This window comes from Daphnia magna, linkage group LG10, assembly GCF_020631705.1.
Source record: "Daphnia magna isolate NIES linkage group LG10, ASM2063170v1.1, whole genome shotgun sequence".
NCBI classification, from domain to species: domain Eukaryota; kingdom Metazoa; phylum Arthropoda; class Branchiopoda; order Diplostraca; family Daphniidae; genus Daphnia; species Daphnia magna.
This window is the reverse complement of record NC_059191.1, coordinates 7,707,917-7,729,714: the sequence shown is the minus strand read 5'-3', so window position 1 is coordinate 7,729,714 and position 21,798 is coordinate 7,707,917. Positions and strand designations below refer to the sequence as shown.

Below are 21,798 nucleotides of genomic sequence, written 5' to 3'. Positions count from 1 at the left end.
TGAAGTAATAATTCTACAAACACAAGAATGATACTGGATATGTTTTATTTAAACTGACAACATAACATTACTGTCACCGAGTGACTCCAACGCCAATGAAACACATCAGGTGTCTCCAGGATCTCTGCAAATTAAAACTGTTGACCACTATAGAAAAACCAATTCCTAGATTGAACCAAGTCATTGAATGATTTTGCGGCCACCACAGTACATCAGGTACATCTCAAAGACCTGAAAGCATGATTTAAAAAACAAACTAATACCAATAAATTCTAACATCACCCGAGCCCCCTCCAAGAATCTAAGAGATTTGGATAGAGAAAAAGATTATAAAGAACTACTCTTTTAACCTATCACCTTTGAAACAAAATGGGTATATCAGACTAACGGAGATGAAAAACGTGCTAGCAAAGCCAAGCCATGTTCCTCCTTTAAAAATTTAAAATAAAAGTGGCACGATGTTACTTTGACATGAATTTTTGCCATAATACCTTGAACAACTCTGCATTGATTGAATTCGCAAGATGCAACTCAAAATACACGGAATCAGAGGTAAAATTTCAAGAAGAGACGTTCGTTTCAGCAGCCATCCTCTGTCCGAAGCCACGCGAAATGGAACAGCTGACGGGACAGCTGACATACCAATAAAAATTCTACGGAGTTAGTTATTTCTCCGCTAGATGTCTTGAAAATATACGGGAAATGTCAGCTGTTGTGGCAACCGGTTTCGCCACGAAAAAAAAAAATTATATATAATTTTTCTACTTCCTCATTTTTTCAAGATTTTGATAGTTGTAAAAGTAAACTATGGTTAATAAAAGCTATGCAGTGATATTAGGCAATATAATACATGCAACAACAAAAAAGAGAAGTTTGATACCTTATCCGAGAAGTAGATTATGACAGTACTTGTCAAAACAATGTTTTGGGTTCTACTAGTATCTGGCTGGATGCAGCTAGACTACGCAAGGCCCTTTCAATGGTTCGTCTGCTCCCGAGCTGCCCTGTATGCGTGAATGAAAATGCCACGAGGAATTACATTTGTAAACTTTCATTACCCTCCACTTATCCATTCCTCATGGATTAATCAACAAGTATCATCAATCAATCCCCTGAAAAGTGAAGAACACCTCTGGGTTTTAAAAATAATAATATAACTAAATATAAATATATAACCAGGACCAGGAAACGGGTGACATTCCAATAATACTGTGGACAGACCCAGCTCACGAACTAAGACCTTACTTCATCTTTATGGAAATGAAATCTGTTGGGAAAAATTGCGAAAAGAGTAAAGATCTTACTGGAATGCTACAACGCAATTACCTTTAAGAGGTTCTACTACACGACCGTAAATGCTCAACTGACGAACCATTTCGGAATCGTTATGATGAGTCTTTATGGCATCAGCGCGCGAAGAAGCCATATGCGAAGCGGCCCCAATTAAATCCGGTCTCAAAGAAACTATAATATTTTTATATATGATGACATAGAATATTAGGCAATATAATACATGCAACAACAAAAAAGAGAAGTTTGATACCTTGTCCGAGAAGTAGATTATCCCAAGTGACATTCAAATCGTTAGCCGTTCTATCTATCACTTTGACAAACATATCGCCAATAATTCGACGTTTATCTTCCGGATTTACAGTCCGACACAACGAACAAGGTTTGGCGACCATGCACGTTGGTGGAAGCATCGTAGAAAGTCAATCTTGCTTTAGCAACCCAAAACAATTCGAAACATCAAATCTGATCGCTGGTATGACAATAGAAATGAGAAGCCACTGTCTGGAAAAGAGCTCTGTTAAAGAAAAAGAATTATAAACCATAGAATTTGAGATGTGACAGGACGACGTATCAATTAATCTCGTATCAAACTTTGGCCAATTATAAGATTCTGAAAGGTCCAGAAAAGTATCCCTAATTACCCGAAGATTGAGCCCGAGTTGCTGTAAACTAGTGACGACTTGCTCGGATTCGTCTTTACGCAGGAAACCGTTATCGATATGGATGTCATGCACTCGCAACGAGTCGTCACTCTGTAGAAGTGCTTTATAGAAAAGGGCAGCATAAACGGCGGAATCGAATCCGAAAGGATTACCTAAACGAGTATAATTCTTTGATGATTCTCTCCCACAGTTTTTGAATCATTCTTCTTCTTTTAGCCTTTAGTTTTACACGCACTAAAGGGTTAAAGAAAAAAATATAAGTCAAGGGGGAAACGGGGCCACAGAAAACAAGGGGTTCCAAATAAGTACTTCAATGATTTTTGTAAAAATACCATAACATGTGCGATGGTAAAAGTATCCGGAACTCTTCGGTGCCCTTCCAACGAGCATGTACTTTTTTATACCAAAACTCCATCAATATCCTCTTCAAATCCATTACGATTGCGAATCTACATTAAAGAAATTAAGTGGGCTTCAGTATAACATTCTTGCTGATACACTTACTGAAAACAGTTGGCATATCTCTCGCGAATAAGAACCCCGACATTGCGATTATTCTACCTACATTACAGAAACAGAACATGAATCACTAAAAAATTCTTTGTGATTAACTCATTTAAAATAGTAAAACATCTAGTCAATTGTGATCCAATTCTCCCGCTCAGGATATTCTTTCCACAAATAAAACCAATAGAAATCAGTAAGATACCTTGAAGATATAAATGATAGAAGTAAATGATGCAGCACATATTCATACTGCCTCTCTTTTTACCATGTCACCATCACTCAGAGCGCAATCTATATTAATATATCTTTGACCTATCTTTGCAATGACACTTGGTTGGTATTAGACATTAAGGCATCCAATGTCCCTTTTCGTAAGAAGCAGGAAAAGCTTCCTGCATCAAGAGTCATCTCAAACAAATACAAAGACACAAACATCCAAATTTCATTTCATACTACCTACCCCTATGATTAATAACAATTTAGCTAACATCAACGTGTCATAGTATGTCAACATGTGTAAGCCAAACCAAAAATACTGTTGGTTTGTCATTTCAAGCTTGTTTATACGAACCCATCATTGTGCAGTTCTGCATGAAGGGCAGAAATTTCCACAATTTCAATTAGAATATTTTCTGAGGGATTGGTGTATTTAAGAAGTGCATCATAACACTGCTGATATGGACCATACCTGAAGAAATGCAAACACTGTGAGACATATGATCACAAACAAAAACTAAAAGAAATAATTGGCAAATATACTGTACCATTCTAATGATGCCAAGTGACAATCCGCTGACAAGCAGTTAAGTATACCATGAAAATGGTAAAGTTATGTGAAAAAGAGGAATCCTTCCAGTTGGCCTGAAAACATGGCAAATTTCAATCACGATAAAGAAAAACCTCAGATATTAATTTTAAAATAATTACAATAAAAATTAAACATACAATAAGCATAGATAAACTCGAAACCATCCTCAGGAATGAATGTGTTGTTTTTCACTGACTAATTCCCTTGCTGACTAATTGTTGTTGCCACATTTGGTTGACTTAGTCACATGCGACTCATTCCATGTTTGGACATAACAGATTGTTGAAGGACATACTACTGCTGAAACAACACAAAATCAAATAACAGTTTTAAAATCTTCTATGACTTTTAGCTCTATGGCTATGTTCTGCGATTCCCTCTTGAGGCACCCAAGCACTACCACTGTTCACACGTATCATCAATTGACCAGTCTGCGAACTAAGTGAGATATTATGGCATAACTCATTGCCTTACATAACCTAATTTATTGATACGCTTACCATTACAAACGGAGCCTCCCACATGCAACGCCACATCAAGTCGCACATGCCACTTCCAGTACCAATGGCGTCTCCGCCATGCCGCCATTGACTGTACAGTAGCGATCGAAATGGGCCTAACAATCGATCGATAAACTCAATATGTAGTGGACTCCTCCTTCGTTGAAGGCGTGGTCTATTCAAATCCCTCCTGTTAGTGTTGTTTTTTAACGCTAGATGGCAGTGCTAGTTAGCTATTTATTTGCTACAGAAACGATCAGCTAGCGATAAGAGTTGTCTATTTAAAAATGGATCAAACGGCGTTCCGTAGTGGATTACAAAAATGCATTGTGTTTTCAGGTTTGATTTCTAATTTTTTAGTAATTACAATTGAAAAGGCATTAGCGCTATGACTACTACGATTGCGATTTATTCAAAAACCACATAATTAATGGGAAAACTAATATTCCAGCCGGAATCAGCGTTTAATTTTGAGTATAACGTGTGTGTTTTTATTGAATTCTTAGAGATGTCGATTTTTGCAGATTTTGACGAAAATGAGAAGGCTATAGCCTTCCCACTGTTTCATTTTTGGCTAAATTTTAGGCAATGCTGACGCGCCAGGAACGCGTTTGCACCATTTATTTCAAAAATAGCTGGCTTGATGAAAAGTCCTATATTTTTACCGCATTCAACGTAAAATTTGATCATAACTTGTAATTTGTAGTGAATTCCAATAGGTAAAGTTTTTTGCAAATTTTGAGACTTTAAAATTATAATCCCTACAAAATAAGCCCGACTTTTTTTTTTTCTTTTAAAATACTAAAATTTAGAATTGTAGAATTTCAGAAGTGTTGTTGATTTCATGGCGATCGATGCTGACTCCTACTGGGCCTATATACGGTACGTCAAACCATCCAGGAACTTAGGCCCTTAGTATTTATAGACGTAGTAGGTATACAATCACGTTACAGTTTTTAGAATTGAAAACAAAATATTTTGACAGTGTTCCAAGTTGGTAGTATATTTATTGCATGAGTCCACTTCCACGACCCATCTTTATTCGCAGGCTTTATTCTCCTTTTTCACATTGCGCAATACAATTTAGACCGATATACATGAGGTTAGCACTTAACTGAGAGTAAATGAATTGTAATCCATACTAATAACGCCTTTCGGAACGGGTACTATACTGGCTGGATCAGCCGTTTCCATTGGCCCTTTAATTTCTTGTATGAACTTAATAGCGTCATTTGGAATGGACTCGGTAATTGCTGACGATATGCTGATCTGTGGAACACTTGCAAAATTTTCTTCCTGCCGTATTTTGCTATCATGTTCAATCATTTCTTCCTGTAGTTTAGCAGAACTGATGTCTTCAAACTGATCAAGTAAAACTTCCCCCAACAAGCTCTAAGAACATTATTAGTATGAAAGTAAAAAATACTAAGTGAAGCAAATGTCGTACATGCTGCTTAACTTTCAGTTCCAGCGTCTCCAGTTGGGCTTGTACCTTTTCTAGTCGAATGATATTATCTTCCAATAATTCCTTCGTACGGACCTAATCACGGATAGAACACAAAAGTGAACTAGAAAAAATCCAACGCATTTGGCGAGAGAATTAAATCTTTCCTTACGCAATCATTTCGAAGTTGCTGAAAATGCTGATTCAATGTAAGTGCACAGACCGAGCAAGAAAACGCAGCCAACGCAAAGATCAGAATGCCACGTAGAATAGTGAAGAAACCAACCATTTCTCCGAGTGCTGTTACCTGGAATACATTCGGCTTCGCAATTGGTTAGCAATTTAGATGTTTGGAGATGCCACGTTGCAACACAACATGTAGATCTACACGGGTAAAATGTTTCTATTACTCGTCTGTTTATCCAGTTGTTGCGGTTTCGGGACATTGGCAGTTGCGCAGGTTTACTTCGGCACGCGGTCAGTTTCATTGTATATGGGATCCATATATTCGTAGCGAGGAAAGAAGATCTGGAATGTATTTACTCTTGCTATTTTTCTGTTACTGTAGCTACTTACATATTCTTATTTGTAGGAATGATTTTGTATATTTGTACTACATTGTACCTGTTGACGAAAACCTGGCATTTCTTAAGACCGCAACGGAGGCCAAAACTGCGCGGAAGGCGGAGAGTAGTTCATGTAGCACGTAGACCTATGTTTATTGTAAACCTTTAATTGCATTGGCTCCAAGCAATGGTAACACATGTCATCTCTTCTTTTTTTTTAAAAATTGTTGTTTTTTGTGTGCACTAATCTCGATAGCTGACAAAGCTGAACTACACATTTAGCGGACTTCACTTTAGCCAGGGCTGTATGTCAGGACTGTATTTTTCAAATGCCAATTTTCTTTTAATCAATAAATTTATTTTCTTTTTTTGAAATGTCAAGTTAAAATAAAATGTGAAGCCTCTTGTTTCACAAAGAGAGACAGTCTTTTGTTTGAACTGCTTATGCAGAAATCGGAATAATCTGGCAGGAGCTCATGCCGAAATCGAAAACGTTAACGAAACCACAACGACCTAAATGATTTTTGGATGTGTAAGGAGCTCGACCACCAGCCGATCCTGTGCATGTGGACTGATTGATGTCACTTTCCCACCCGGCTAAAATAAAAACAGAAGACAATTTCAGCCAACGAAAATGGAATCAATGCACCTTATCGACTACGCACCTCCGTTAGTTAGATACGCTTTCACTTCGAACCAGCCATTTCTCATTTTGCGAGCAATCCATGTCGAATTCGACCATCCAGTAATGTTCTCCCCAACTACACAAAGTGCAACAATACATGCAAAGAAGAAAGGGTGTCTTGTTAGTGAAGAGCACATAGAAAATAGCAATCATTTTCCAATTGTGTCCAAAAAGCGTGTGTCTTATACCTGTTGAGGCTTTGGTATCCGGGACTGGATGCCGAGTTCGAAGTCCACGCCAATGGAGTTCCTTCAGCTAATTGACCCATGTAAGATCCTTGTCCTGGTTCGGCTCCGTACCAATCAAGACGGCTATCACCGGTGCTCCAGGTGTTGTACTTATCGTAATGCGAACTTGTTCCCAGTGATTTCATCTGTTAACGAAATCACCAATACTGATTTCAAAAATTCACGGATTCGGCCTAGCATTCATACCTGGAAATCAATGGCGCAGGTGGATGTGATATCTTGCGAGCAACCAGGACGAACTGTAGAATCAATTCCTCCGCGGATGAACAGATCCTGACCAGGAGATGTTTGCTTCTTGACGAAGACTACCGTACGCTGAATGCCCGTCATTGGCGGAGGAGTCGGTCCCGCTGTTGTCGTGACTATAGGTCCTGGAGTTCCTCCACCACCACCACAACCAACACACACAGCCATAATAGGCTCTTCGTAGTTATTGATGTTAACCTGAGCCATGCCGTCGGCTCCTACTTGGATCGATGATGCGCAATCATCGATAATGTTGCAGTAACTACCGGCAGGCAAACCTTCATTTTCAAACATTTATAGCAGATTGAAAAATGAAGCCAAGGGTATTTTGAAATTGTTTTAATGAAAACCTGTTTGAAGAGTTTCCGACATTGATCCTTGCTTGGCCATAGCGAAGAAGCCTTGATTGCCACGCGAAAAGGCGACTGCATTACCGTTGTTCCAGTAATTCGACATGGTGGTACCTGCCACAAGGTTGCGGAATTCCACCTACAATCAAGCCAAAATATAAAAAATAACCAGAAAATCGAATAAAAAAAGAACTAATACCATTTTCTTCATGACGTTCCAGCGATGTTCGCACACCCACCCACCACCGCAACTGCCATCAGCATTAATGGTAACATCGGCCGTGCTGTTTTAAGATGATTAAACAACGTGTTAGAGCAACGCCTTTCTAACCAGAAAAGCTCTCACAATAATGAGAAATCAATTTGAATTACCTGTAACCTCCGTTGCTAGGAGGGCCTTGATCGGAGTTTTCAAAGAAGTAGCTGCTCATGATGCGAGTGAATCCGTAATCTTGGGCAAGAGTGTAAGCCACGGCTTGTTTGTAGTCGCGCGGGTTTTCGTGCGTGATGACATTACCTATCATCATTCGAGTGTAAAAAAAAAGAGAGAAGGCATTGTCAGAATTTGTAGTGCGCACATGCAGAAAAATAGAGCTAGCAATCTAGATAATGCATTAGTGGCATACCGCCTCCTCCGTGGCCGCGTTGGTTGTCGTGATTGTCAGTGAAAATGAAGGCTCTGTCGGAACGCGCCATACCCCATCCGTAATCGATCAAGTTGCTCAATTGTCCGTAATCCTTGATACCCCATGCGATTTTCGAGCAATAGCGGAATTCAGTTACGTATCCTTTTGTTTTCGGAATCAGAGAAAAAGAGTTTTCATTAATCAGGAACTACAGGGATAGTCTACTTATTGAATAACTTAAGCGTATAGACTAACCTGTATCGTAGTATTCGTCGACTTTAATTGCGCCGTCGTTTTGATCAATGACTTCCTGAAACACGTAAAATTTTGATCCTGCCGGGAAGCCTTGATCAGTGGGCAAATCGTTCAATCTGGACAAGATGGCTGCAATATCCTTTTTTTTTTTTTTTTTAACAAATCATTACACGTTAATTAATGTCTAATTGTTCCTAATGAATTTTAGGACAATTATAACGTCGACTGAATGCTTAATCAAGCCATTCTTTGCTAAGATTCGGTTATGAAATGAGAAATAAAGCTGTAGCAAATTTTTTGCATTCCCTCTTTCTCTAATGAACTTGAGCGCAATTCATTACTTAACGCTAGCTCTTTGAAATTTCCAAATGATAACGTACAGTACCTCAGGCCACATGTGCTTGGCTGCGTCGATTCGAATGCCAGCCACTCCAACTTGAATCAAGTGGTTGAAATAACCAGCCACAGCGTCACGGACGTAGTCTAGTTTCCCGTACAAGTCAGTCAAACTGACTAGGTAGCAATTACGCACGTTGGCTGGGGTGCTGTAGTCGTTGACGTTGCCTTAATGATAGAAGTGAATGATTATTTTCTACTGTCTTTTAGCATTTACCGAAATTGTCAGATTTTGAAACGGGAAAAAAAAAAAGAAAACAAAGAAAAGAAAGTACTTTACCATCGCCGGAAGGACATTGATCGCGTGGAGTGAAGTGTTCCGCGCTGTACGGAACACCGGGGAAATCGCGAGCATCTCCAACGGAGTTGTAGGTCGATCCTCCGTCAGCCGTGCCAGAACGTCCAGTTCCAGTCATGTGATTTACAACAGCATCGACGTAAATCCTGATGGAAATCGACAGAAATTTCAAACATGTGTATGACGTCAGAAATAATATGAACGTACCTCACTCCAACACTGTTACACCGGTGAACCATGTCAACGAAATCAGCTTCACTTCCCGATCGGGAGAACAGTTTGTAGCTGACCGGCTGGTAACGCTGCCACCATGGGTAATTGTTCTCCGGTAGAATTACATGCTCAGTCGGTGGTGATACCTGAAATAAATCAAACAATTTAACATTAAAGCTTTCTCCGTCAATTATGAGGGAGCAGTCATCGGGTCTTCAGGATTGGATGGTTAATTCTCACCTGGACACTGTGGGAACAAAAGAAACAAGCTAGTTAAGACAATGACTTGACTCATGAATTGTAACAATCAAATACTTGCCCGCAAAATCCAGCTCCAGCTAGGTAACGTTCGCATTCGGCAGCGATATCTGTCCATTTCCATTCAAAGAGATGGACCATAACCTGCTTGCCATTGCAGTTGGGATCGTAAAGAGCCAAGCAGTGGCTGGCCAAACTAAGAAATAGCAACCAACGTAACATTTTTCTTTCCTTTAGAAGGTATATTATTTAGGCAACACAGTCGAAGTGTTCCAGATCGAGCCCTGACCAACAGCCACTGACCGATCCAAGTTTGCTCTCCTTTTGCTGACACGTTTCTACACTCTTATATAGTCGGCCTTTATCGTCATGTTTACCTCGTTCGATGTTCCACATTATCCGATTTTGGAGTGTGTATAGTCCTTCATGTTCACGAGCCTTTTATCACGTAACATTCCGATAGCAAAATCCCAAGTCCTTGCAGTCCAATATGTTAAAGTGCGCAGTCTGCACATACTGTTTAGTGTATACTCAGTAAACAGGTTTGCAACACATTATTTACCTAAAAGCGGCTTGTTCAGCGATGTTTTAACGAATAGCCAATTTACCAAAAGCCGAAGGGGATCAGGCTCATCACGGACAATGCAGAACGACCTGAATAGCAATTCTTATAGCTAAAGAATAGTCATTCTTATAGCTCTGCGCTTCTGGAAATTATATACAAAGTTCTTGAAACGTTAGTTAGGCTTGACACAATATATATTATGCAAGGGAACGAAAATCTGTTTACAACTATTTGTTTTAGCTTCTCAAATATTTGTCAAAGAGATTTTGTGATAGAGATGTCTAAGCTGCATGTCAGATAGTATGTGATGGTTTCTTATCTTTACGTGCATAATTCGTGATTATCATCATGTGGCTATTGACGTCCCATTACTCACTTTTCTGTCCACCTATGTAACGCCCAAACTTTCGGTTTCACTCGTTTTTAATTAAAAAGTTACGTCATGAACGTCATCCGAGTTTTGTTTAAAGCCATAACTTACAGTATATATGGTAACTCTACTTAGCAAAGAAAATTGCACCAACATGCTAACACCGAGCATCAATTACAATTCACAAGAAAGCGATTGGCTCCGAAACTCATTGCGGTGACAGGAACACGCAAGGCAGTAAAAACTTCAGCTTTCATGACTAGCGTTAATAAACTAATGGGCGCAGCTAAACACCTGCGTCTTGCGTCACACACAAAATTGTGAAGCCTATTTAAAAGCACGATAATTTTCAACAACATCACAAAACAATCTTTCAAGAGAAAAACTGGGAGAATTTCAAACGAACAATACAGACAATGAATGGCCGACTGACGTTTCGTGTTTAAACAGGGTAAAGGAGTGGGCTAAAAAAAACAAATGCTTTGTCTTGAAAATCATCTTTACCTCTTTGGTTTCCGGTCATTGATGATAGCGTCACCTTCAGGTGTGCACCCCACCCTTTCTCCCCGTTTAACAAGGTTAGGTGGACTTAAATGAATTTAAAAGTTCTAGGAAACCCACTGGACCAAAACAAGCTACATCCCATGAGATGTCGCAAATTTAGAGCACCTTATTCAGTAACAAAATAATGTTCTTGAAGGTAAACAAGATTTTGCACATCGAATTCTAGGTAGTCTATTATTCAAATACGTAGACCTACTCGTGCAAAACTGTTGACGTAGCCGTTTTTTAAGGGGAATACAATTCCAGCTGATGATCTCTAACTTTAAAAAACGAATTTCTAAATGTTATTTCTGTTCTGCGTCATAGAAGACGTTACTGCACGGTATACGTGCTTGACTATACAACACAAAGAAAAAAAGGATGTTGGACTTTGCGAAAAATCCTGGCTACGTATCACACCCCCGTACGGACAGTTGAACAAAAGACAAGTTGCATCTGGGGACCGCGGCCCTACGGGCAAAACATAACTTGCCTTTCGACAAAGACAATGGGGTCCTAGCGGATGACCTTTAAAAAAACTAAAATAAAAGACTGCGGCTCTACCGCGGTTAGCAACTGCGAACACATCACAGTCTTTGTTTCTAGCGTTCGGTTTCGATTCACGATCCCAGCCGTTTATCACGAACGACAATAGATGGCGCTGGGTGATCGACAACGTCGAAAAATCTTTGCGTAGACCGAAGACGTAGAAAGAAAACAACAAAGAATTCGTCTCATCCGTTCAATGTGCAGCCGCATTTTCTAGCTGGCTGGAAAATGTTTCCTTTTTTTGTTTTGTTTTTCTTACAAGAATGACCAATTGCCCTTGCTGCTCCTGCCTTTGTCACAGACTAAGAGGGAAAAAACTACAAACTGGGATAGGGTGGGAGGGAAGGGCCAAGAAAATGGCCCCCCCTTCCCTTTGGGGGGGCCGCCCATAAAAAATTTAAAAAAAAATTTTTTTTTCCCCCCCCCCCCCCCTTTTCTTTCCCCCCCCCCTATTTTTTAAAAAAAAAAAAAAAAAAAAAAAAAATTTTTTTTTTTAAAAAAAAAAATAAAAATTACCTATTTAATAAAAATTTTTTTTTTTTTTTTTTTTTTAAAAAAAAAAAAAAAAAAAAAAAATTATTTCCCCCCCTTTTTTCCCCTCTTTCCCCCTTTTTTTTCTTTTTTTTCTCCCCCTTTTTAAAAAAAAAAAAAAAAAAAAAAAAAAAAAATAAAAAAAAAAAAAAAAAAAAAAAAAAAAAAAAAAAAAAAAAAAAAAAAAAAAAAAAAAAAAAAAAAAAAAAAAAAAAAAAAAAAAAAAAAAAAAAAAAAAATAAAAAAAAAAAAAAAAAATTAAAAAAAAAAAAAAAAAAAAAAAAAAAAAAAAAAAAAATTTAATAAAATTTTTTTTTTTTTAAAAAACATTTTTTTATTATTTTTTTTTTTTTATTTGTTTTTTTTTTTTTTTTTTTTTCTATTGTTCCAGTAACTTCCATGATGGTTCCGGCTGCTGACATTGTTGCGCAAATTGGACTTACAGCCGGAGAGAGCAACAGCCTGGAAAGCAGCCGAATCTTTTGTTCCCCACAGCGCATTCACACACACACGGCAGCTCGGGCAGCCCTAGCCGGCCAGGTCCGTCTTTTATTTGTCACGTCCTGGCCCCCACGTCTCTCGGACTTTTGAAGGTCAGGCCTGTCGTAACTCGAAAAGAATGGCTCTCTTTGGCCCGATTGCCATTCGATATCGACTTTCTTATTCTTCATTAATCACACTTTAGCAAGCTTTTGATTTTGGTCTTGCCTCGGCCACGTCCCTCTTTAGCCGGCCAATGATGACATATTGATGTTGTAATCAACTGCATAAAGGTAACCCAGAAACGACACAGGGAGGGGTGGGTCTGTTGCAGCGAGTCGATTGGGTAACGTAACCTTTGAAATCAATAACTGGTGATTGCGATCCGTCGCTGACATGTTTGAATCCCTCCGGCATCAACGTATATAGCCTGATCAATAATTGCTCAAGCTCAGCAAGACTTCCAATTACTATATATACACATTTCGGGAGCCATGTACAGTATATGTACAAACTATAATATGTCGAGACTATGAATAATCTCTTTTTTTTTTTAGTCTAATACGCTTTAGTATTTCGTGCGTGTGATGAGAGGAGGAGTATATATGCTAAAGACCTTTATGTATATATACAGCAGAAACGGATTTAAAGTGAAGCAATCGAGCGCAAACCACTCGTGTTAGATTATTCGGCACAAGTCGTACGCAGACGCTTCTACGATATTGTTAAAGAAAAAAAAAGTCAACTGTTTGTCTATGCGAAAAAAAAGTACGTCAAAGTGATGCACCGGGAATTGTCGATCTGTTGTGCAACTTGTTCCTGATTGCATCGCTATTCGATATAGTGGAAGGGCCAACAAATTGTCACCCATCTTATAAACATTGTTGAACAGGAAGAAAAACGCGGGATTGAAGTTGGTCCCAAAGTCAGATGCGCTTGGCAGCCCCCAAACGAATTCCGACGACGACTATATCCAATCTGAACGAAGCGATCGAGATATAGTCGACAGCAACGTTTTTCCGCGTCTAGTTTGCCTCCCTTTTCTTTTCTTTTTCTCTTTTTTTCTTTGGCGCTTGTCTGTTGTACAAGTCGGAGAACCCCATTGAAGTGGTAATCGTCCAACCGTTATATACTTGCCAGCGCCAGCGTTTGTTAAACAAGTTTCTTTTGTGCCAACTATATAGCTATATAGAATCTGAAAATGCAGCGAGACTTTAATTTAAATGAACTGAACTGTGATATCATTTTGAGCGAAACGTGTATATATAGCTAGACTATACTATCAGCGTTTGCTTGGAATTGAGTTTCTTTGGCCTCTTCATTTTCTATCCGCACATCAGGGCCCGTCATGTCAATTTGCATTGGCCAAAAGTCTAGACATTTAAATAATTGTTTTGAACTTTGCCACGCTATTTTCGGGGCAGTATATAGCTCAACTATTATTCAAAACGGTTGCAGCACTTTCCGCCCTATAGTCAAAAGAAAGGTCCAACCCGTAACCATATAGCTTTTTTTTTCTTTATGAAAGTTTGGAAAGCTAAAGAACACCCAGTCGCTTACATACGTAGGCTGCTGCATATAGCAACGGCCAGAGGGGAACCCATATGTTTATAGCCATTTACATCACGAGGGCGGAGGTCTTTGAAAACTTTGCTTGATTGCAAAACTTCCCAAGGACTGAAATAATAATAAAAAATCAACAAAACAAAGCAAAAATTTTGTTCTTTACTGCCGTAGAAAACTTGAGGACGTAAAGAGCACTGAGCAATGTGAGCACAGCGGGCGGCAGAGATTTGATGTCCATGAACTGAAGGCAAAATCTGAAGGCAGACTCGATACACGCGCTTGTTTGCGGCGATAACGTTTATTGACAAGGATCGAACAAGGACTGATCGCGAATTGATTCAATCAGTGGGAAGTATAATGAGACATCTGACGTATAATACTCTTTCGTTTCTTTGAGCAGTTAAACGGACGGGACAGCAGCAACGCGCAGAACGAGAGAATTAAATCAATCGGGCAGCTTTTGATGGAGATCTCGGTTTCCATCGGCATTGCGAAAACAATTGCTATGCCGTAAAACGAATTTCAATACGAAAGTGCGTGTGCATTATAGGAATGGATTCGAGTCGTTGTCGGCAGTTTTTGGAGACTTGCGACCGATTTTCGCTTGATTATTTCAGCAAAAGGCTTTCAAGTTGATGAATCGCCATTTTGATCGTTCGAGTGGGGACAATAATAACGCCCTTTTGCGAATAAGTGCTTACTTAAAATTGGCGCATTTCTGCAGAGTTACACTTGTCACCTCCTTCCCCCCTCCTTTTATTCTTGTTGCTTGTGCACATCTATACCAAAATTGGTTTTTCTTTTCTCCCTTCTCTTTTGGCCACTTGTGTCTGAGGCAATCGTCACTGACGAGTAAGCGGAAGTTGCTGTCAACGGCAGAGTCTTGGCATTCATTAGTTTTGAAAAATGGGCGAAAAAAATCCAAGATAATTATAATAAAAAAAAAAAAAACTTGCGATTGAAGTGACTGATGATTGCCTCGTTTTCTGGGAAGCTTCGATTTTCTCGCACCCTCCAACGCGTTTTTAGCCAATTTCACGGCATATTAGTTTTTGTTGAATTGTTTCGCCCATCAGTTCATCGTCTCGTTTCTCTTTTCCTTCTTGGATACGAGCACGGACGTTTGCACGTTAACGAGCTGACAAGCATATCGATTCAGCAATCGGGGTATATAGGCCTGCTGTCAACATACGTCGCTGACTTGTATATCTGCATAGCCAATATACATTCTGGAGCAAAATAAAAAATAAATTCTCCGACACAGCCATCGACTTGACGCTGGCGCGTCATGACGTAACACGGAAACGTAGTTACTGTTGAATCGATCAAAGGAATATTCAAGAAAAAGAAAAATATAGACTTCAAGATATAAGGAATAAACGTGTTTTGCTTTTAAAGAGCTATATTTGATCAAGAATATAAACAAGACAAAAAAATGGGTTGTGGGCTATAATCGAATAGCAGTTTTGAAAGGCCTTGTTACGTTTCATCGTTGTGCGCGGTTTTAGTCGAAAGTAATAAAGGCTACGGCAGGTTCGTCTGGATTGGCAATAGAGATATCAGCTGTGCCATCAGCAAGAACCTGGATGGAAGTGTTGCAATCATCGATAAGGTTACAATAGATGCCCTGCGGTAGACCTGTAGAAAATACGATCCAAAATGGGAAGAAAGGAAAGAAAAAGAAAATAAAAACGATCACTTGGGAATGGACGTTAGAATAAATTACCAGTTTGCAAGTTTATCTGCAGATAACCGCTCTTTGCCATGGCGAAAAAGCCTTTGTTGCCACGAGAGAACGCAACAGCCACGCCGTTGTTCCAGTAGTTTTCCATGGGTGTACCTACAACTGCGTTGCGGAATCGGATCTGCCCATCACGTCGGCAACAATTAGCGCTTGTCATTTTCTATAGACGGTCATTGTGTCCGAAAGATTATTTACCATCCGTTTGATGATGTTCCAACGATGCTCGCATACCCAGCCGTTGGCGCAGCTTCCATCCGGATTGATAATGACATCTAGTGTGCTGTGCGATACCCCAATGTGTATTTTATACACGCAGATCGGAACTATCAAGAAATAATGTTATCTAGTTTGTTTGTTACTTGTAAGTGCCGTCATTAGGCGGTGCCTGGTCGGCGAATTCAAAGTAATAGCTGCTCATTAGACGAACGAAACCATAATCCTATTCGAAAAAACAAAAAACAACACATGTTTTTGGTATTTTGAAGCCTACATCTATTGCTGTGATCATAAACTGTATATGTTATATTACCTGGGCTAGAGTGTAGGCTACCGCCTGTTTGTACTCGATTGGTGTCTTGAAAGTGGTGACATCCCCTTCATTTGTATGTATCCATATTGATCGTTTGATTAAACATAAAAATGAAATGAAAAGAAAAAAGAACATGTTTTTTTTGCGGTTAACCAACAGTGCTGTTTGGGGGGATAGACTAGCAAAATAAAAAAAAAAAATAATAATAAGGCATGTGTTGTGATGAGACGCATACCAGGTCCAATATTAGAATCACGTTGGAGGTCGTGGTTGTCGACGAAGACGACGGCCCTCTCCGGTATGGACATTCCCCAACTGTAATCAACCAGGCTGCGCAGTTGCTCGTAACTGTTTATTCCGTAGGTGATTTTGGCCGGATAGCGGAATTCCGTCACCATACCTTATTATTATCGTAATCATTTGTATTTGTTATTAATTCAATAATAATGAAACAAAATGAAAAAAAAGAACGATGGAAGAATGTTGATCCAACAACAGACCAGTGTCGTAGTAATCGCCCACTTTGATGTCGAATTCGTTGAATTCAACAACCGTTTGAAAAATGTAGGGCCGTGCGTTACTGCTGAATCCCTGATCTACCGGTAGATCGTGAAGTAGCGACTCGATGGCTGCAATATCCTTTAGTATACATACAGTAAGTATATAAGGAAAAATAAAAACAATTGCATTGTTCAATGTTCACTCATTGGTCAAGCGATCAAATCGTTAAAAAAACAAACAAAAAGGGCTAACTCTTGTATACATACCTCAGGCCAGACGTTCTTCGCCGTATCGATTAGGAAACCGGCCACACCGATATCGACCATTGTGTTCAAATAGTTGGCGATGGTCTGACGGACGTAGTCGGATCTATGGTACAAATCGACCAACCCGTAGAGGTAGCAATTGTAGGCGTTATTGCGATCGTCGTAATTGTCCACGTTACCTGTTTCAACACAATGTTATGATGCCATCTGTTTGTATAGGCCTATTTCTGTAGACTATTATTGTTTGAATTTTTTTAAATGATATAGGCTATAGCTACATACCACTAGCTGAAGGGCAAAGTTCTCGAGGCGTGAAATTCTCTGCCGTGTAAGGGACAGCCGGGAAATCGCGGACGCTTCCCGTCGTATCGAACGTTGAACCAGCATGGCCGACTCCCTTCTGGTTAGCGCCCGTCATATGATTGATTACCGCGTCCACGTAGATCCTGTGTGTGTGTAGATTTTATGTATACATGAAAACGGATATTCAGATGTGTGTTGTTTTTTTTGTTTTTTTTTTTTTCTTTTTCCTTTTGGTGGGCTGTGTTTTGCGTGTACCTTACTCCGACTTGGTTACAACGTTGTACCATGTCGATAAACTGGGCTTCTGTTCCCGACCGGCCGTTAAGCTGATAACTGACGGGTTGATAGCGTTGCCACCACGGCCACGCCAACTCAGGGAGAACGATATGTTCCGCTGGCGGAGAAATCTTTAAGAAAAAGTCAATTTCTTTCTTTTAAATTCCGATCAATTAATATAAAAAAAAAAAAAAGGTCTTTTAAACTTTTGAATCACTAAAGTGAACTTACCTGAACACCTGCATCCGATAAACAACGTCTTGTAGTACATCACGTTGGATAGGTATTTACATATAGAATAGATGAAAACGTTTTACAAAAGGACTGGGCTCGTGTTTAGAACCGATAATCATATAAGGGCCAAGTTTTGCAACTATGGTATATATAGTCTAGCCTATTATATACTTGTACAGTGAAGCTTTTAACATACCGCAATATCCGTTGGCCGCTAGGAACCTTTCGCATTCGGCTGCGACATCGGTCCACTTCCATTCAAACAACTGGACAATGGCCTGTTTGTTATTACAGTTGGGCTCGTACTGCGCCCAGCTGCAGCTGACAGCAGCCAGTAGCATCAACACGCCACGAAACATCTTTTTTTTATTATTTGCTGCTTCAAATCAAAAAATAAAAGGATGTTGTAAAGCCTGCTGCAAAAATGGGGGAATGAATTATATTCGCGGCCTTCGAGATGGACGTAGAAAATGACAGTTGGATTGCTCTAAAAAAATAAATGCTCACCTTCAAAGAAAAGGTGATGTTCTGCTTTAGAGTGGAAAGTTATTCGACGTGATGCTATAACTTAGCCGAGTTATATATACTGTCTCCCAACAATTGGCCACAACTTGGGAGGGGTTTATATCCGAGCGTTGCTCGAGCGCGAACCTCCCGCTCAAGCGGAAAGTTTATCACAGATATAGATCACACAGAGCCCGACCTTTGCCCGTCAGCCACGCACACGCATATATAAGATTTCATTCTTTTTTTTTTTTCAAACAAAACAGATACGTCTCTAGGTCTACATGTGTATATCAAACACACAGTGCAGTGCCATTGTTACATAGTTGATGGGCCCTGCCAAACAAACGTATTTATAGCCTAAACTAATCTTGTGTTTCTTGTCTTTTATTTTGTGATCCCGATCGAAGATAAAGACGTACGTTACGTAAATGCATTATAGTATATATCTGAATGACGTATTACTTATATAACAAGCTTGGGGACTGTTTCGAATCGTGATATATATTTAGAAACACGAAAAGAAATTCGTTTTCCTTTAGTATATAGTTAGAAATATTAGCATTCGATGACGTCATGGATCATGGCAAATATATACAAGACATTTCTACATGTGGGTGTAATATAAGCGAACGCCCGTTGGTTCTATAATTGGTTCATTTGTGGAGTGGCTGATTAACTGGAGCTGAGTGATCTCTCCATATAGACGATACAGCTGACTGCTGCTGCTGCTGTTTTGCATAATTTCGTCGAATCACACGAAGCCATACATATAGACGCAGTGCAGCAACGCTGCTGTGTATATGTATATACTACACAGCTCTAACATACATCAATTTCGCTGCTCAGTTTTGTTTTGTTTTGTTTGTATTTTCTACACATTATTCTTCTCTCTTTTTGAGGGATCAAAAGCGCAGGCAATTCACACCATCATCCCCGCGCGCTGCGCAAAGAATCAAATAGAGCTGAAACGGGGGATCTGTTTTCGAGCGTTCCACAGAGAATATAAACGTCACGCTCAACGTATGTATACTACATAGAACTGTGCCTTTGCGATATAACTTAGCATCTATAATGTCCACCAGCTCTATATATCGCAACGGCTGCTGTATTCGAATTTCTATAGGCGGATTAGCGACTCGGCATCAAATAGCTCAAGTTTTCACATCATACGTAAAAAATGGTTGAATGAAACGGGACGCAAATGGACGGCAGTTGCTTCTTGTTCGTTTTCGTGTATATATACAGCTTATTATCTCTTCCCTTATCCGAAATGTGTATATATGCACCATCAATATGAAAACGTGAACAAGATTGTTATAACCGAGTCGTTTCGGTTCTCTTCTTCTGGAATGTATTTGCCGCCATCTATCGTGAAGATTGGATCGCCATGCTTTCGCTATCAAACGAGCAAGAAAAACATATTCTATTTTGTGTCTACATACATGCAGGCTGCAAAGAATATAGTATATAGCTATATCCTCCGCGCCCATATCAAAATAAAGACGTTTATATAGACGTATTGGATCTATCGTCTAATATATAGACCGTCTATAACGAACGATACAAAGTATCCAACAGACCCAGCAGGGGGGTTGTATCGGATGAATTCATATATACAGCAAACAGCACGCGCATCTCTCTTTTCTTTATTTTATTTCGCTCTAGATTTTCTTTTTTTTTTCATTTATTCGCACATTATTTTTTTTTTCCTTTGGCAATAAAAACGACCAGTTTATTTCGATGTGAAAATAAAGATATTTCCTTCTTCCATACCTTATACACGTGCGTGATGTGTGTGCGCCAAGATAAAATATAGTCGATCGTGAGCAGAAAAATGGCAACACAAATGGTTTCCAATATCTTTGAGTGTGTCGCTGTCTAGTAATAGATATACACACGTTTGGATACAGATATCTATTTTACTATAAATTCAGGAAATATACAACATACAGTGTTTTTTTTTTTAGTTCTTTTTTTTTAGGTATTATATAGATAGAAAGGAGACATTGGAAAATTGAACGGGGGGAGCAGGAGAGCTATAATAGAGTTGAAGGATTCCGATTGAAATGAGGACAGATTTAAGGACCTAATATATGTGAAAAGAAATGCTGCTGTGTCTTCCTCTTTTTGAAATGCTTGAAGACGAACAGGTGCATCTCTATCCGAAATGTCTGCAATTGGTTGGAGAGAGTGTCTCGCTGATATGCAATAACATTTAACAGGGCAGAGGTTGGAGTCGATACATTTATATTTCTTGAGATAACCCTATACATATATAGAGCGCTCTCAACAGATGGAGTTTCAACGAAGAATCCAAAGATTGATTAGGGACTTTGTATATAAATGCGTATAATAGGCTATACATAAATACACAAACATTTATAGGCAATTTTATTCTTCTTCTTTAACTCGTTTTATTATCACAGCCTCAACCAGTGTTTCCTTCATAAACGGCAGAGTATTCCTTCAAAGCACATTAGTTATATTTATTGTTAAACTCGTCGCTTAAGAAAAAAGTTTTTCTTCTTATTTTTAACGAAAGAAAGAAGAAAGAAAAAAACTCTTTGATATGAAAGACGCAATAAGGAGACCGAAAAGTTTACTACATCAAAAAAGAAAAGTGCGTCTAGAGCGCGCGCAATAGAGGGAAAACGGCTTATTACAGGAGAATACATTTCACTTCAAAGAGTTTATATAGCAATCTAGTCTCCCTCCATACTTTTTTCGGGGGTGGTATAATAGAAAAGAAGAAAAGGTCATATCTTATATTGAAGAGAACCGGCCCAACAACTCGTTGTCGCTTTATATCTATATATATTTTTGCACAGTCGTGTTGTAGCCCATATACATGTAGGAATGCAGAACGTATATATATACGTACATATATGTATAAGACACAAAGCCATCAAAGGAAATATATATGGTGTATATATACGAAGATCTTTTGGGGCCTCTTTTGACAAAAGGCAAACCCACACTATACTGTCATTGTGTATATAAAGGGGGTTATATATAGAGTGGCATGGTATACAATGGTGAATATATTTCGTGTACATCAATAGAACCGAAAAATTCAAACATCAGAAGAGAACCGATTGAAGACTGGGGTGGGGATAGGCTGTGGTTGTATAGGTTGTTAAGACACATTTTTATATATTAGATATGGGATCTAGTTTGGAGATGGCAAATACTTGGGAGAAAGGGGGGGGGGTTTCTATTTAATTAATGTTCTTTAGATATTGGGTTTTGCCTTTGATTTCCTTGGTTCGTGATTCAGGAGGGTTTTTTTTTTTTTGTCTTTTGTTTGGTTGTCTTTTTGTTATGCAAAACAACAAGGGTCTAGCGCCTGTATTTTGGCTATTGAAATTCAAGTAGGCCTATCAATTAAGAGGTTTGTTTGTATTATATTAGCCATTATATGTTTTATGGGATTCGTTCATCAAACATTGCCATTTATCGATTTCAATTCTGAATCAATT

The 21,798-nt window shown here is 39.0% G+C and overlaps 3 protein-coding genes and 1 long non-coding RNA gene across 30 annotated transcripts; all 4 read right to left on the bottom strand.

Moving 5' to 3' along the window:
• Positions 1-28: 28 nt before the first annotated feature.
• Positions 29-3,829, bottom strand: LOC123476866. 23 transcript variants are annotated; one of them, XR_006651864.1, is made up of 11 exons: positions 3,771-3,829; positions 3,408-3,708; positions 3,227-3,323; positions 2,728-3,150; positions 2,460-2,664; positions 2,265-2,404; positions 2,108-2,189; positions 1,935-2,045; positions 1,544-1,807; positions 492-633; positions 349-429 (listed from the first exon to the last, which is right to left on the bottom strand). It is a non-coding gene; the product is annotated as an uncharacterized LOC123476866 (long non-coding RNA). The 23 variants fall into 23 exon arrangements; XR_006651863.1 differs by having other exon boundaries at positions 2,288-2,404; XR_006651866.1 differs by adding an exon at positions 29-256 and having other exon boundaries at positions 351-429; positions 1,935-2,404.
• Positions 3,830-4,746: 917 nt separating this feature from the next.
• Positions 4,747-5,811, bottom strand: LOC116932206. 2 transcript variants are annotated; one of them, XM_032940008.2, is made up of 4 exons: positions 5,625-5,811; positions 5,387-5,536; positions 5,263-5,310; positions 4,747-5,162 (listed from the first exon to the last, which is right to left on the bottom strand). In XM_032940008.2, the coding sequence occupies exons 1-4, from the start codon at positions 5,700-5,702 to the stop codon at positions 4,881-4,883; spliced, it is 558 nt and encodes a 185-aa protein (XP_032795899.2). In that variant the 5' UTR covers positions 5,703-5,811; the 3' UTR covers positions 4,747-4,880. The 2 variants fall into 2 exon arrangements, with proteins under 2 accessions (XP_032795899.2, XP_032795898.2); XM_032940007.2 differs by having other exon boundaries at positions 5,218-5,310; positions 5,625-5,775.
• Positions 5,812-6,084: 273 nt separating this feature from the next.
• Positions 6,085-9,693, bottom strand: LOC116932150 (alpha-amylase). The gene is given in 15 exon segments (XM_032939926.2): positions 6,085-6,377; positions 6,446-6,482; positions 6,484-6,541; positions 6,654-6,838; positions 6,900-7,237; positions 7,310-7,448; positions 7,509-7,593; positions 7,682-7,826; positions 7,936-8,097; positions 8,191-8,329; positions 8,576-8,754; positions 8,867-9,030; positions 9,092-9,243; positions 9,338-9,344; positions 9,417-9,693. Coding segments are annotated over 15 exon segments (2,106 nt in total). The 5' UTR covers positions 9,578-9,693; the 3' UTR covers positions 6,085-6,222.
• Positions 9,694-15,343: 5,650 nt separating this feature from the next.
• Positions 15,344-18,473, bottom strand: LOC116935000 (alpha-amylase). 4 transcript variants are annotated; one of them, XM_045180401.1, is made up of 13 exons: positions 18,320-18,473; positions 18,009-18,228; positions 17,810-17,817; positions 17,558-17,709; positions 17,282-17,445; positions 17,000-17,178; positions 16,733-16,871; positions 16,468-16,632; positions 16,233-16,297; positions 16,063-16,142; positions 15,899-15,983; positions 15,686-15,824; positions 15,344-15,597 (listed from the first exon to the last, which is right to left on the bottom strand). In XM_045180401.1, the coding sequence occupies exons 2-13, from the start codon at positions 18,169-18,171 to the stop codon at positions 15,464-15,466; spliced, it is 1,473 nt and encodes a 490-aa protein (XP_045036336.1). In that variant the 5' UTR covers positions 18,172-18,228; positions 18,320-18,473; the 3' UTR covers positions 15,344-15,463. The 4 variants fall into 4 exon arrangements, with proteins under 4 accessions (XP_045036336.1, XP_045036339.1, XP_045036337.1 ...); XM_045180404.1 differs by having other exon boundaries at positions 18,009-18,191; positions 18,320-18,466; XM_045180402.1 differs by having other exon boundaries at positions 18,009-18,188; positions 18,320-18,464.
• Between the last annotated feature and the right edge of the window lie 3,325 nt (positions 18,474-21,798).